The sequence below is a fragment of the Pleuronectes platessa genome, chromosome 2 (genome assembly GCF_947347685.1).
Source record: "Pleuronectes platessa chromosome 2, fPlePla1.1, whole genome shotgun sequence".
Taxonomy (NCBI): domain Eukaryota; kingdom Metazoa; phylum Chordata; class Actinopteri; order Pleuronectiformes; family Pleuronectidae; genus Pleuronectes; species Pleuronectes platessa.
Window position 1 is genome coordinate 28,085,824 of NC_070627.1, and position 15,432 is coordinate 28,101,255.

General features: G+C 42.8%; 1 protein-coding gene across 1 annotated transcript; it reads right to left on the minus strand.

Moving 5' to 3' along the window:
- Positions 1–204: 204 nt before the first annotated feature.
- Positions 205–11,200, minus strand: LOC128448093 (Krueppel-like factor 15). Its single transcript, XM_053430645.1, has 3 exons — positions 10,975–11,200; positions 7,445–8,856; positions 205–1,856 (listed from the first exon to the last, which is right to left on the minus strand). The coding sequence occupies exons 2-3, from the start codon at positions 8,677–8,679 to the stop codon at positions 1,688–1,690; spliced, it is 1,404 nt and encodes a 467-aa protein (XP_053286620.1). The 5' UTR covers positions 8,680–8,856; positions 10,975–11,200; the 3' UTR covers positions 205–1,687.
- Positions 11,201–15,432: the final 4,232 nt, after the last annotated feature.

Sequence of the window (15,432 nt, forward strand, 5' to 3'; positions counted from 1 at the left end):
GCTGTACAGAGTTTGAAGTCTCGGCTGTGACCTCATCACTCCCCACAGAGAAACACCAAAATGTTGACATTGACATAAGACGAAATACATAATGTATTGAGTCCAACACAGGCAGAGTAGAGAAAACAGCACTGAGAGCAGTCAGTATAATACGACTTGACTCATAATATTTGGTAAAGATGATGTAGACACTTTTTTGCTTCTTTTCACTTTTATTGGTAAATGCATCTTGGATAGGACAAAGAAAAAATATATAATATATTCATATGTACTGAAATGTTAATTTATGTACACATTTAGGTTTAAACTAAAAAATCTTCACAAGCACTCATTTGTTTTAAGATATGGTATCAGAATAGTCTCTGTGTCTTTTCCCGGATGCATCGATGGTCACTCCTGCATATTTACATACATTCATAGGATGCGATAAAACACCTGTGTTGGCACAAGCATTGACAATTAAAAAATTGAATGAAAGGAATGATGCACTATGTGCCCCTGCTTGTTTTCCCCTTAAATACATGAACTTCGATGGACGGCACCGTCACTCCCTTACATATTCACAGCGGGGTGTGCTACACATAGAAAACAATATTTGACAGCATTTGGGGCATTTGAAGGTGTGTCATGGCCTCGAGAAGGTGGTTGTGACTACATTTTCCCAGAAGCTTGTCCTCCTGGTAGTTCAGCACCATGGTGTGTAGTGTGTCCTCTGATGTCACCTCAGCTGAGGTGGAAGGCCTTCCAAGTCGCTCCATTAACAGATAAAGCAGAGCTGAGGCAGCTTTTGTGTCAAGTCGATAGAAAAATATTGTTCAAATACTGATGGCAGACTGAAATATTCAGTTCTGTGGCTGTGCACAGAAGGACACGGGCCACTGCATGAGACCATTTCACCAGTCACCTGATTAACATGTGGAAAACACTGAAAAGCCTGATTTTCAAAACCATTTGGCTCTGTGGTACAGTAAGGCCAGAAAATTGATAAAAATACAAGACCAGCATGTAGGTACATATGATAGCTTAATAAAAGGACAACAAAGAACACCTAACACTAATCAGAAGGCTGATTTGACAATCACTGTGCGCTTAGCCTTTGAGTTGTGTTTTTCTTTTTGCATTTCTTGTGTTGCTGTGTCATTCTCACTCTTGAGTCTCAGCAGGTTTTCAAAGTTACCGTAAAAATGTAAGCAGAGTCAAAAGTAGGACAAAGACCCCTCACAGGCCTGAGAAGCCCAGAGAGAGTAATTCTGACTCTGATAGTAACTAATGGGGATCCCAGTGAACTTGAGTCACACTTCCTTTACATTGCATAACATGAGGAATGTGCAAGACGTTGGCAGCTTTCAGGACGATAAAGGCAGTTGTTTTTATCCAGGTAGAGTGGACAGACAAGGCTATTACCAAGTCTACCACATAATCCAGACTGAATGTCTTATCTTCTGCTGGGGCAGGAGATAAAGACAGGACAAACATACCAACAGCGATAACATCCAGCTTAATACAGACAGGATGGTCAACTGTTTGGGCTTGTGGCTTTGATACAATAAATTAGAACAATCACAGACTTCTGAAATGAAAAGCAAGACTTATTTCCACTCCCACACTGCTCATTCGGTTTATGTCTGTATGAGAGTGATCAAGCATTCCCGGGGTTCCCAGAGATCCCAGTGACGCGAGCAGGGCCTCAGTTTGCTGCACGAACTGTCCGACTGCTTCGTGGAAAACGGTGGACTTTGATGTGTTTTGACAGGTGGTCGCTGCGGGCAAACTTCTTCTCACATACAGGACACTGGTAGGGTTTGACCCCTGAGTGGGACCGCCGGTGTCGGGACAGCTCATCCGACCGTGAAAACCTGGAAGAGAGAAAAGGAGGCGTGGATTTAGAGTCAGACGTCTAGAACAGGAATCATGGATTTGATGATTTTAGATTCAACTTGACAAAATCATAAAAGACACAACACTTGACTAAGGGCGGCTGTGGCTGAGGGATAGAGTGGTCGTCCTCCACCCTGAAGGTCGGCGGTTCAACCCCCAGTCTGACCCATCTGCATGCCGAAGTGTCCTTGGGCAAGATGCTGAACCCAGAATGGCCCCCCCATAGAATAACAAAGTGCTGCGAATAGATGCACTGTATGAATGTGTGTGTGTGAATGGGTGAATGTAAAACTGTACTGTAAAGCGCTTTGAATGGTCATCAAGACTACAAAAGCGCTATATAAATACAAAACCATTTACCTTTGACTTTAACACTGAGAGCAGATGGTTTGACTTTGATCTTGTGACTTGGAATTACTTTATATTTAACCTGAGACCCAAGGATCAAAATGTATATCTTTAAGAAGTGGACAATAATTAAAACATTTTTGGCTATGGATACACATTCAAATTAATTAAACAGCAGCCAATCATTTAGCACAGGCAGGAGGGGAAGGTGTGTTTGGAGTTAACACCAATACTTTTATGCTATTTATGATTTGGTCCAGTGCATCAATGAAATAAAAGAGAGAAGTAGCAGAAAAATAAAGTGTCACATCATGCTCTACAGTGCTCTTATATGCATGATAGTTTGAGTTGGTTAACTGTTCATAAGATATTTACCACTGCCTGTTTGAATTAAGTTACAAATGTAGTTGTGACACAATCACCAAACATATTGCATTAAAGGTTACTCTCGCAGTTTGTTCAGAACAACGAGCGAACACAATATGCTAGAGACAGAAGGTTTGTGCTACCCGAATGCTAATACAAGTATGATGCAGAACGTATAGAGCCATGGTCAGGTGGACTTCATTTCCAATGCATATTGTTCAGGAGAGCATTAAAGAGCGATTCATATTTAGTTTAAAAGGCATCTCCAAATAACTCTGAAACAGTAATTGACTGGCGTCTTTGTGCAAACTGGAAAAAGATAATATATGGATAAGGTGAAAGTAGAAATATAATAACACTGTTTCCTTGGAATTTAATTTAAGTTGGAATTCTGCATGATACATATTATTGGATATCAGTTTTTGTCAAGAATTAATACTTGAACTGTGTGAAGGAAAAGGGGAGTATGCTTATGCTGGTGCTACTGGGGATCCTAATAAGGAAAGATATTCCAATATCCATTCATTATATAGTGTGTTCCTAAATGATGCAGCACACTTGTTTTGTTCATTCATCAAACAAAGTCTCTCCTGATAGAAGTGTTGTTCTTTTCACATGGAAACTATTCATCTTTACTCAGTTGCCACCAGATCATAATGCAAGAAGTGATAAAAAGCTTGAACTTTCCATCGCACTATTATTTTGTACTGCGTTCTGGCAACCTCTCTGATTTTCCTTAACACGGACCCCTAATGACTGCAGTGGCCATTTCTCAGGAAGGCGATTCTACAGCATAATTTTATTTTTCACGAGCAAGCATCACAGGCTGATGCGACAAGTTGCTTGTAACTCGTGGACAAGCTAAACGTTGCAGCAGCAGGTTTGGCATGTGAGGAAAACGCTTCCGGCTGGAGCCACAGGGGTAACAGCTCCACGGCTTCTTCCCAGCAACCTAGTTCTCTGAAAGTGACTGTCCCCAGCCACACTCTGCAGATGTTGCTCCACTGACCTGACAAGATGATGAAGATGATGAATTGATATGATTCCTCACTGTAATTAAGCAACCACACATGGGGAGCTGCAGTAGAAACTTGCTGTACTCTCAGTCATATGCAGATACAACACGGTTACGGCTCAGAGCTGGAGTAAAGTGCCTGCAGTAATAGACATGATAAAGATACACGAAGCATCAGGCAATAGTTTATACAGGGAAACACAGCCAGTAATAACATTCGTATAGCACCCCGAAACACCTACCCCATGCCTGCTAGTTCTTATTCTCAAATAACTAACTGTATGGTTGGATCCCTTGGGAAGCAGCACAAACATCACAGGATATATTAACTGTACTGTGGAGCGAGTAGCCAGCGTCATCACCGCAGGATGGATGTGGGATGAAATTTCATACATGAAAATAAAGAGGTTGCTGGCATAACCAACTGTTTTAAATCATGCACTGCTTTCCAGTAAGCCACGTGCATCCCAATCTGATCTACAAACTGATCCACGTAGTTTGTATGGATGGTCTCATTATGTTTAAGAGTAACACAGCCACTGCCACTCTGAAGCCTGACATTCCAACATCTGGTTCGGATCTGTTGCTATGTAAGAGAACAAAACAATGACAGGATTTATAACGCTTCATCCGCTCTCAGTCCCAACGGCATCCATTTAAAGCTGCTTGCTCTCTATTAAAGGGATTTGTTTCCATCTCATGTGAGCTAAAGTCTGAAAGACTGTCTATAGATTTCTGCAGATTAAATGCATCCATAAAGGCAGACACTGCAGAGTGATCTGGAGAAGGAGGCAGGAGGGAAATTCATGTCAACTCACACAAAAGCACAAACACACACACATTAGCTCATCCAACGCAACCAACGGAGACCCTGGCTTCGGTCCTACAACAGTCAGCTTGAAGCAGTTGAGTAACAACACGTGGGCTTGATGATGTCCTGCTCTGTATCAAACAACCTGGGCACAACTTATCGTTTTTATGCCTCCTGACGTTATGTTTTGGGGTTGTCTCTCCCTCCCTCCATGCCAGTCTCATGAACGCGATGGCACAAATATTGTGATGGAATTTTTCACTTTCAGATCAAACCCATTTGATTTTGGTGGTCAAATTTCATAAGACAAGGTCCATGTGACCTCACAACATGCCCAGTGGCAGTTGGATTACGTCCGGAGAAGCACTTTCTCTCAAGGATGACATGATTAGAATTTGTTGGTTAAAAGTCACAATTCAAGGTCACTGTGATCTCATGACCCATTGTTGGACATAACTCAAGAATAAATTAACTTATTATGATTAAAAATACTTAATTAACAGTTATTATTAATATGTTATTCTAAAACCGCTCCATACTTCAACTTAGATAGAAAAAAGACGGATCCTCAATGAGTCCACTGTAAATCACATTTTGTCCCAGTGTCATTACAACTGCAACAGGAATAGTGTCATGACGAATCATCTTCTCATGTAGAGGCTGTAGCACAATACAAATCACTTCACAGAATGAGGGTCAATAACCAAAAACTGTTCAGAATAATAGGGCACCATAAGCTCAGTAAATAAAGTTAATAATAATTAATTTAAAAACATTATGAATCTTCCTGACCAATTAACAGACACCAATATTTACAAAATGGTAGGATCCTGATTAATGTTGTCTATGTTCTGACAATATTTAGACCTAATCTAACCAGTAACATCATCTACTAAACTTGAAATAAACATTTTAGGAAGTAGATCTTCTGATGTTGTTATAGATTTAATTATACAGTAGCACAATCAGTTCATCTTTCCATCGGACCATTCCCTCCCTGTTCCTCCCCTATGTGTGGAACCCTGACTGATCCCTCTCTTCCCTTTCATGCAGTATGGCCGCCTGGACGTTCCCAGTCCACAGTCATGGTTACTATTCAACACTTTTTGTTTGTTCGCTCCACTTCCTCACTCACCCCTTCAAGTGATTGTGTGCAAAACTGAAAATCTCACTTACACCCCCGGCTGCAAACTCTAGTCGCTTGCATCTCACAGACTTTTCCCAGCCCTTTTTCCCTTTGGCTGGCCCCCTCATTTAGCCCATCACATACAGTGAGTTATACACACACACACACACACACACACACACACACACACTGGTTCTCACACACACGCTCACTTCCATCCAAACTAGATCCTGCCTTTTGTCTACAGACAAGAGCCCTTTGTTAGTTGGAGCACACAGCCTGGATTACTACCACACAGATTTCTCCGCTCATGTATTGGGACACACTTGTGCAGCATGACAAGAACAAGTGGCAGGTTGCCAGTTGGGTTCTTTGGACCTACATCAATCTTTTATGGGATATTAATGATCAGCCAGTACCTGCATGCAAACAAGGGTTTATAAATAGCTGCACGCACATGTTTTTTCATTCTGATTGAAATCGTTCCTTTTGAAGATTTTGGGTAACTGTTAGCGAGCTGTTAACTGGTGATTGATTCTGCATTTTATAGAAATAGCTGTGTGACGTCATGCAATAATCTTCTTAATCTGCTATCATATCTTTTAACACGTGTTATCAGTTTCCTGGAGAGTGGAGAAACAGACATTAGCCAATATTGGCCTATCGCAGGTATCCTGTTGGCATGTATGTTGTTCGACATGAGCTGAAGAATATAAATATTATACATTTTTAATTTATAGAATTGCGGCAAAATACAATATCAGTAGAAATCTGAACAAAAGGCTACAAGTAAACGTGCATTCTATCCAGTCTCACTGACTGCCCTGATGTCAACTCAAGACATTTTAATGAGCAGAGTTGTCTCACTGATGAAGATGCCCAAGTTGTCTCTCTGCATCTTTCCAATGCACACAGCAGGTTCCAAAAAGATCTTGCTGCTTTATAATTAGCAAATTAAAAAATACACATACACGTGCACTCCGACTGCCCCAGCAATTGCACAGCTGTCGGGTCTCAACAGGAGGTTCCGGTGTTGTGCCCAATGTGACTCCAGCCCATATGCTCTGTCCCAGATTTAGTTTACATCCTTAAAAAAATGGCACCCCAGCTATTCTTGCACATTCTAGATATCGTGCCGCCTGAGAAGAAGTGTGATTGCGCACCCAAGGCCACCTCCTTACATTATCGCAAGTAACACTTACAAGGCTGCATGACAGCTGCCAAGAGCTCTTCAGCTCTGGTGCTTAGTAAAAAGAGAGGCAGGGCTTTTTCTTGGCTTTTCTATCAAAGACCCTTGACTAACTTTATGTTTCTTCATCATTGCTGAAACATGAAATAGACACGCCACAGACAGAAGGACAGGAAAGTCTTCCATATTAACACTAATGACATTCATGTTAACTAGTGGATTTTGTGTGGGTGTGTGTGTGTGTGTGTCTTGGGGAGGGGAACTAATGTCCCTCAATGTCACAAGTCAGTTCAAGAGTCAGTTAAATTCTGCACTAGCAACATGACACTTTGCACAGCATATACACATGTCCCCCTGACATATAATTACTGTTGCCTCCAGATAGGACACGCCAAGTAATGGGGGTTAAGACTCTTTTAAACAGGGGTTTAAAACTGCTTACTGGTGTTATTGCTCAGTTCTGTGAATAAACAAATCTTAAACAAGCTTTTTATAACCAGTCATAAATATGAGTCAATCACCTATTGTAATCTTCTTAGATAACAAACACATAAACATTAAAAGCTGTGGTGAGGAAGGAGTTGTGCATGGGCAGATATCAATGTGTCTGTGAGGTGAATGTTTAATTTTGTCAAACAGTGGCCTGCATGTGAAGACCTATGAAGAAACACATTCAATCACTCAGTTCACTCTTCCCTCCACAGTACCCACCTCCATCCACAGCCCTGCCAGTTGCAGGCGAAAGGCTTTTCCCCCGTGTGCCTCCTCAGGTGTGCCTTGAGGTGGCTACTCTTGGTGTACATCTTGGTGCAGCCAGGAAAGGTGCATTTGTGCATTTTGATCAGATCTGCCACTGGATTCTTCTGGAACTTTTGACCTCCAACAAGAATCCCCGAACCCTGGCTGGCTGAGCAATCCTCAAGCCCCAGCGGCTTGGCTGCGATTGGGACAGGAGCAATGCGTACAAACTTGGAGGAGATGTTAAAGTTAGGTGATGGCACGATGTGGGGCACAAGCGCAAATGTCTGACCTTGGATGTTGACTAGCAACTGTGCAATTTTGACGTCTGTTGCTGGGGGAGGCTGTGGTGGCTCTGCTACTGGGGCAAGAGGTACCACTGTGGGCTCCTGCTTGATTTGAAGGGGCTGAATCTGTAGGACGACAGGCTTTCCACTGTCCCCTGATGAAGGTTTCTTGACTGGTGTATACTTGGTCCCAGTTCTGGATTCATGTGTGGAGTTAACTAATGTAGCTTTGGTCTCACTGGAGGCACCAGTGGCCAGGTCAGTGTTGCTGGAGGTTGGGACAGTTTGGTCTGAATACTTTGTCTCTGATTCTACCTTATAATCAGAGGATGCCTCCCTGCACCACTCCAGACCAACGTCTAGACCAAGAGCTTCCTCCAGTCCCACTCCCATCTCTGAGCAACCCTCTCGGATCTCCTGCTTCATTGTCACCACATCCATATTCTCCTCCAGGAATTCTTCAATTTCTTCCAGAGTGGGCTGAAAGGACCCTACAAGTCCTTCTTCTGTCTTCACATTGGACCAGTTGAGAAAATCTAAATGTTCCTCCTTCACAGGCCCACATTTGGAGGGCTCATCTCTCCTTGAGTCCCAGAGCAAAGTGGATAAAGGTATAGGTGTCACAGACCCTGCCGGGACACTGTTGGCACCTCCTAAAGAGGCTTGGGACAGCAGGTGGTCCAGGATGCTATCCTGGCTCTCAGCACTGGAGTTGCTGCCATAGCTTGAGCTGAGCAATTGGGAGTCTGGGCTGGAGCAGGAACGAGGGCTGGACGATTCGCTCAGGTCGTCCTCCGAAAGCGGTGACGGCATGACCTGGTAGGACCCCAGGACTGTCACCATGTCAGACAGCCAGTAGGTCGGTGGAGAGCCACTGTGAGGAAGAAAAATCTCCTTGCTCGCAGGAAAGTTATCTACCATTCCTGGCTAGTGCCAAACCTCAGTTTCGTGTTAGATTCAGAGAAAGTCAGGCCAAACACACCCAGGTCACCAAGGTCACTTTTCCCAAACGTGTGGGATAGTGAAACACCTGGCGTTCTCTCTCAGAGTGGAAAAAGTAAACGAAACATCCAAGGTCTCCAGTCAGGATACACTTCTCTAAATAGAAAAAAACACAGACAGAAAGAAATCTGTTAATCTTGATCCCACAAGGGCCTGCTGCTCAAATTTTAAATATGGCCTGACCTAAAAAACGAGTTTTGGAAAATCTTGAAAAATGCCTGACAAGGTGCCATTTCCTTCAATCCATCTGTTAGGCAGTACACTCTACAGCCAAGTCATAATATCAATGACAAAGCACATTGTAGGTCGTCCACCCTTGGACATGATCCACAGGAGCATAACAGCAGCAGGCGTACCAGACATTCATCACCATGGTAACAACAACAAGCACCTGGTTAAGGATATGGAATGGTCATTGAGTAACGAAACACTGAAATTTAAATGTCCTCCTGAGGGAAAAAGTCTTGTGTTAAATCTATCCACTTTTTTTCCCTATATATTATGTTCGTTAACTTCCTCCTTTACTTGCATCATAATGACTATGGCTGCTAGAATAACAATAAACATAACTCTCGGTCTAAGTAAGCGGCGTGCACAGACGACTCTTAAGCATCACTTGAACAGTTAACCGTTGAATAGCTTGACCCCTTATTGAGGATATATTAGCTATGGATAGTCTAACAAAAAGTGATGTTCTCAAAATGACAATATTGAGGTAAATTTTTAAAGTGCATTCATACACATTAGAAATACATGTTGATAATGTTGGCACTATTTCATCTACATTTCCCTAGTTTTGTACGTCCACAACTCCACACCTGAAAGATCTGCACCCAATATCCCTCTGCTATGGGGGAAATTCTCTGTCTTGCTTTTATTTATTGAAACAATCACAGTTGTTTTGGGTCTTTGGCAGCACTCACCACGTGATGCAGTGATGTTGCCCACTGCGATTTGAGAGAGTAGGTAAAAGACATATATTGTAGGTCTGTAACTGCAGCTTGGAGATCTCCATAGTGAAGAGCATATTGAAAACTAGTGGTCAAACGCAGAAGAGGAGGAGAATGCACCTGAAATTGTCACCATATGACGAGTTTATACCCACAGCCAGACTAAGTCAGACTAATAATACATCAATAGAGGCTTTACTTTACTTTCCTATCACACATTTCAAGAGTTTTATTCACTGCATGCTACTTAAAGTCGTCTTCTTTTCCTAATATAAGTGATTTTCTTTTAATATTGTTTAGCTTCATACTTTTTAATCTCCTTGTTATTTGTGTCTGGATGTTTCTTATCTTCTTTATGGTGGCCAGTTTAAATTTCTTAAAGATCAGTAGTTTATATTTGTTTATAGAAATTACACTATCTTCTTCCACTTCATCGCAATTTGATGATGTCTTACTGTGGAATTCATAGGTTATTTTCCAGAGATAGTCGGTCATACCCCCCTCCCTTATCCACCCTCCCGCTTCCTCCCCCCTTTCAAGGGGCCCCTACACGGTCTCAGTGACCGAGAGTAAACCCAAGCTGAGGGGGAGAAAAAAACACTGTCAACATTATTATCAGAAAACACGCATGGGGCAGTAGGCAGCAGTGTGCTGCACAAATCAGCCGCCTGTACGGGACTATTACAGAGCATTACAGCAGCCACGTCACCAAGAGAGAAATATGTGGGTGCAGAATGCAGGTTGGGCCACATGTGATGTTTTTTTTCCCCCCGGATGGTCATGGACAAGTTATTTTTATTATTCAAATGTATATTAAAAGATTTATAAGTACAAATGATATATCATCTATGCTGGTTCATCTCAACAAAATATGATCTACCTATGTTTGGATAACAACAACAATTACATAACAGTGCTCTGCTCCAGCGGCCACGTTTCTCAGGCAGCGTGGATCAGCAGCTCCGAGAGCCAAACTCGGTTCATTCATTTACATCGTGTCGTTAATCTTCTGCACAGCCACATGAGAGCCTCCTGTGGAGCCACTGACCCGCTGGCTGCACACTGACCGAGCCCCGTGTTGTCCTGACCGTGCGCTGGGCTCCGGCCGCGCGTCTTAACGCACGGCGGGTTGGCGCGCGTCTCCGCTCTCAACGTAAACATGTTTTCGTCCAGGCTGCTGCAGCACGGGCTGTGGCACGGAGAGGAAACACGCGCACGCTGCAGCCCGGAGCCGCGAACGGGGAGAATAAAGCTCTGCACTCACCTCAAAGCAAATACATTCCCAATGCAAAAGGCGCGGGGGGCTTATTTATATCCGCAGTGTGTAACCGGAGCAGGATTTAACCTTGAGGCTCTCCATACAGCAGCAGCAGCAGCAGCGTACGTCTGGACTGATCGCTCACCGAGTTGTACTATATGACCGTCACATGACTGCCAGTGTGCTCCTGAGGTGCTGTAGTGAGAAATGAGGGGCTGCTGCTACTGAAGGCTCGTCCCCGCTCCGCAGCCTCATTGGACGGCCGTGCTGGGATGGAGGCGGGTCGTCCGGTCTGTCAGTCTCACTGACACTGCGCTGCGTGGAACAACATGTGGGCCGCACAGTTGTGACCTGTCAGCACCAGAGACAACAAGCGCATAGGACGGGGCCAGGAATCCCTGTTTGATCATGTTGAGGATCCCAGTATGAAACAGATCAGATTCATATTCAGATTTTATCTGAAGGATTCTGTAAAATAAGCATAGTCTTAAATCGAGGTAGTTTTTTACAGTTGATAAAGTTAAAAAACAAACGACATATAGATGACATAAAAAATAGTACAAGCTGGGAAAAGGGGAGCCTGGGGCTTATTTGTTGTCTCTAATAAAACAATATTGGTTGATGTCTGGACTCAAGTCCAACTGGGCAAGTCAGAGTCCCATCACTAAAATCACACACACACAGATCACAGATAAGATGAGTCCCAAAACGGGGAAATCTGCTGTGTTACAGCATGAGGACAGTCCAAAACTAGACATCAGTAAACATTATAATAAGTAAACATGCAATACAACCGCAAGGAAATATAACAATACAATATACTGAGACAACACTGAGGGGCACAAGGTACTCACCGCTTGGGGATTTTCTATATTTTTCTTCTATATTTTGTAATCTATTTATTTTGTTTTCATTTTATACTGATATGGACCTAGAAATCTGAAATAAAGCTCCATTAAACAAACTGAATTATGGCATTTCAATATTTTGATTCAATTCTTTAGTTTCATGACAACCGGGCTGAAGGTGATGTTATATGATCGAAAGCTCCGGATCACCCACCCAAAGGACCTTGTGGTGCGGCAAGATCAAGAATGACAGAAATCCTTCCTCAAATGTCTCCACTGTTCTTTACTGACAGGAAGTGTTTCGGAGGCGTCAGGTCGTTCTTGAACATGCAGTCGCTCCGACATTTTCAGAGACATGTGATGGCCAGGAGAGAGAGAGTGAGAGAGATAGTTATTTTGGGAAGGGCAGCTGCACTTAGTGTAGGTGTATAAACACAGTTGACTCAGAGGTGGCAGACTTTTACTTCTCCACCTTTCCACATTTTATCACCTGTGAAACCATATTCTAAATGATTCCATCTCTCCATGCTCATTATGTAAGTGTTTAATGGAAAGTCTATTTCTGTACCAATGGGGATTTGTTCTGAGACTGTATTCCTGTTGAGAAAAAAATATTGCTGACATGGTGACAGGGTTAAATAAACATCACCTACAGTAACAAACAGCTGTTTCACATGGAAACATTTTATCTCATTAAACCACATCAAGTACAAAGCAACATATTCAGCAGTAATAGTATTCTGGCAACAATATGTTGTTATAGTAATGTTATAGTAATTTATTCAAGTATGATTCTTCTAGTTTAGAGTATTTTAGAGGGAAACAGATTTAGTTTACATGTGACGTATCATGCATCCTTAGATTAAAATACCCGATACAAAATAAAAGTAGCTCTACTTCTGCCAGTTCCATCATCAAAATGCTGCTAAATGTTAATATAGTGACAATAATCTAATATGATGTGTGCATACAACCTTCTGCATGATGAGTACTCTTGCTTAAACAAAATGACTGGTATTCGAGAACACTTCTGTGTGTTCACTTAAAGGGGACATATTATGCCCGTTTTACCACATTTGATATGGTTCCTTGGGGTCTTAATGAAATGTCTGTAACATATTTTGGTCAAAATACCACAAGGATCATTTAAAACAGCACCTTTTTACCCTGTCTAAAACAGCCCTCCTCAGATTGACCTGTTTTGATTGCCCCGCCCCCCTCACCCCGGTGAGCCTGGCTGCGAGAGCCCCAGCTCCCCAACGCAGCCCCGCAGTGGGAGCAGTGGGAGCCTGAGCTGGCGCAGCAGCAGCATCCTTCCACACTGTTGAGTCAACGTTTAGAGGTGTCCCGGGGGTCCCTTGTTTATGCGGCCACTTAAATGTCTGACGGGTAGCAGCAGCGAGCTAACGCTAGCCGGGCTCCATCGGCCCGGTTAGCTCGCGAGCTAAAGCTAGTCGGGGAGCCGGGCCGGGCCGTTGGAGCCCGGCTAGGGTTAGCTCACTCATCCAAGGCCATGTAGCGAGACTCCCTACTAATGGGCATGGTGTGACTAGGACGTTTATTTCGGTCGTAATCCCATTCGACGCACTCTAGCGTATCGTTTCTGACATAGAGGAACCACAACAAGTCGTGGGAGTTGTTTTTTTTCAGAGTTTTTGGGACGGTAGACATGCCAGATACCCAAATTAACGTGTAGAAGCACTACAAAAGTGAAATTTTCATAACATGTCCCCTTTAATTTTAAATTAAAAAAATTACTATAATTTGTGACCGATTTTTTGCTACTGGGAATCATTAATTGACATTTGGCCTGTTCACATTAACACTCATTAATCCTGTCTCAGCCACTGGATTGGAGTTACCCTTCTATGAGCTCTGCTTTGGTCTACACCAGCCTCTTGCAGCTGGAAGAAATATTGATGGAGGAGGCTGAAATGCTCTGCAGGGCTGAGGGGAACTCCACAGTCGTAATTGTCTGTGCAAACCTGATTCTTTTCTTATTTATTGAATTTATCCATTATTGATATAAAATAGTGATAAATGCATCTTCAAAAAGGGAATTGCCCTGCTCTCATTGTTCAGCCTTATACGCTGTAGATACAGTTATAAATGTATTAAAAGAAGAAATAAGAATGCATCAAATAGGACGTATGAAAACATACATTCTAAACTTCAATCAGAACTAGGTTTGTGTATGAGGATCAACAACATTTTTACTCAGTACATCAAAACATGACGGCAAACTCTGTCCATGTTTGAATGAGATTTTCCTTCCAGATGTTGTTCTTGTACCTCTTTAATAAGTCGAAAATTATATCAAACTCAAGCATTTTCCTCTTAAATGTTCCTGTTCCTTGAATAGAAAGATCCTGCGTTACATCAGCTGCAGGTCTCAGCAACCGGACGTGTCTTGTGTTAAGCTGTTTTATTTGTGATATCTTTCAGATCTAGTTTGCTTTGTCTTCTTCAATTTGTCACTGAAATGCCCCAAAAATGTGAGGACACAGACGCACACATCTCGTACAGTGTGTGGCATTCAGCCATAATCACAGTGGTTCCTACTAAGGATATAAAGCTCTGAACTAACCTCACAAATGTGCTGGATTTTCAATAAAATGGTCAAGTGATTTCCCAAAACAGCAGGGCCCTGCCATTTTCAGCAAATATGACTGCATCAGGAGGAGGCAGTGTATGTTAAACTGCGATTAATACAGTTATTCCAGCCGCAGGACGGAGCATGTGAAACAAACAATAGCATGTGTGTGTGTAAATGCAGAAACACGTAATCAAAACAATGTGTTTCACTTTTTTTTATAATGTTGGCCTTTGTGCCTTCATTAGACAGTGAAAGTAGAAGAAGGGGGGATGGGAGTGACATGGAGTACAGCCTGAGCCCCCCACCCTCCAACCCTCCCTCAGACAGTTTCCTCCTGACCCCTCTGACCTCACACTATCTCCAGTGAGGTATAAAGTAAAGGGCTTGACCAGGCTCGGCAAGGGGCCTTTACAGAACATGTTGCAGTAACTGGATGTTATTAGACCTACCATGTTGTGCAACAGGCAGAGCAGCATGTCTGGCTGATCCCACTTGACCTCTTAATCCAGCCATCAAATAGCTGGAGCCCCGAGACTGTCCCCGCAGGAGGGGGGGCTGGCTCACAGATTACAGGCTTGGTCCAGGGGGATGGAAATGCCGTTGATTCAAGGATTAGTCACTTTGCCCTACTTCCTCCTCTCCGTCTCGGTCTCACCAGGGATGTGTACAAGCTCTGTATTTCACATGGTTGATGTCACACTTTCTCTCCAGAGATGCTACAAGCCTGAGGAGGCGTCAGCTGTACCAGCGATGAAGAACCTTTCTGAATCACCCCTCATTGTCTTGTTGCTTTACATAATATTATATCGGAGAATGAGAGCCACCCACTGCTTACAATGATTACAACTACTTTGCTTCCATATACAAAATACCTACTCACATATAGTAGTATTATTTGCAATATCTGTGTTATTACAATAGTCATTACTGCTCCCTTCATCTCTGTCAGACGTTTTCAGTTGTGTAAATACTTTAAACATACTTCAGATAGTTATTAGTTTCTCAAGTCTTTAATAATTA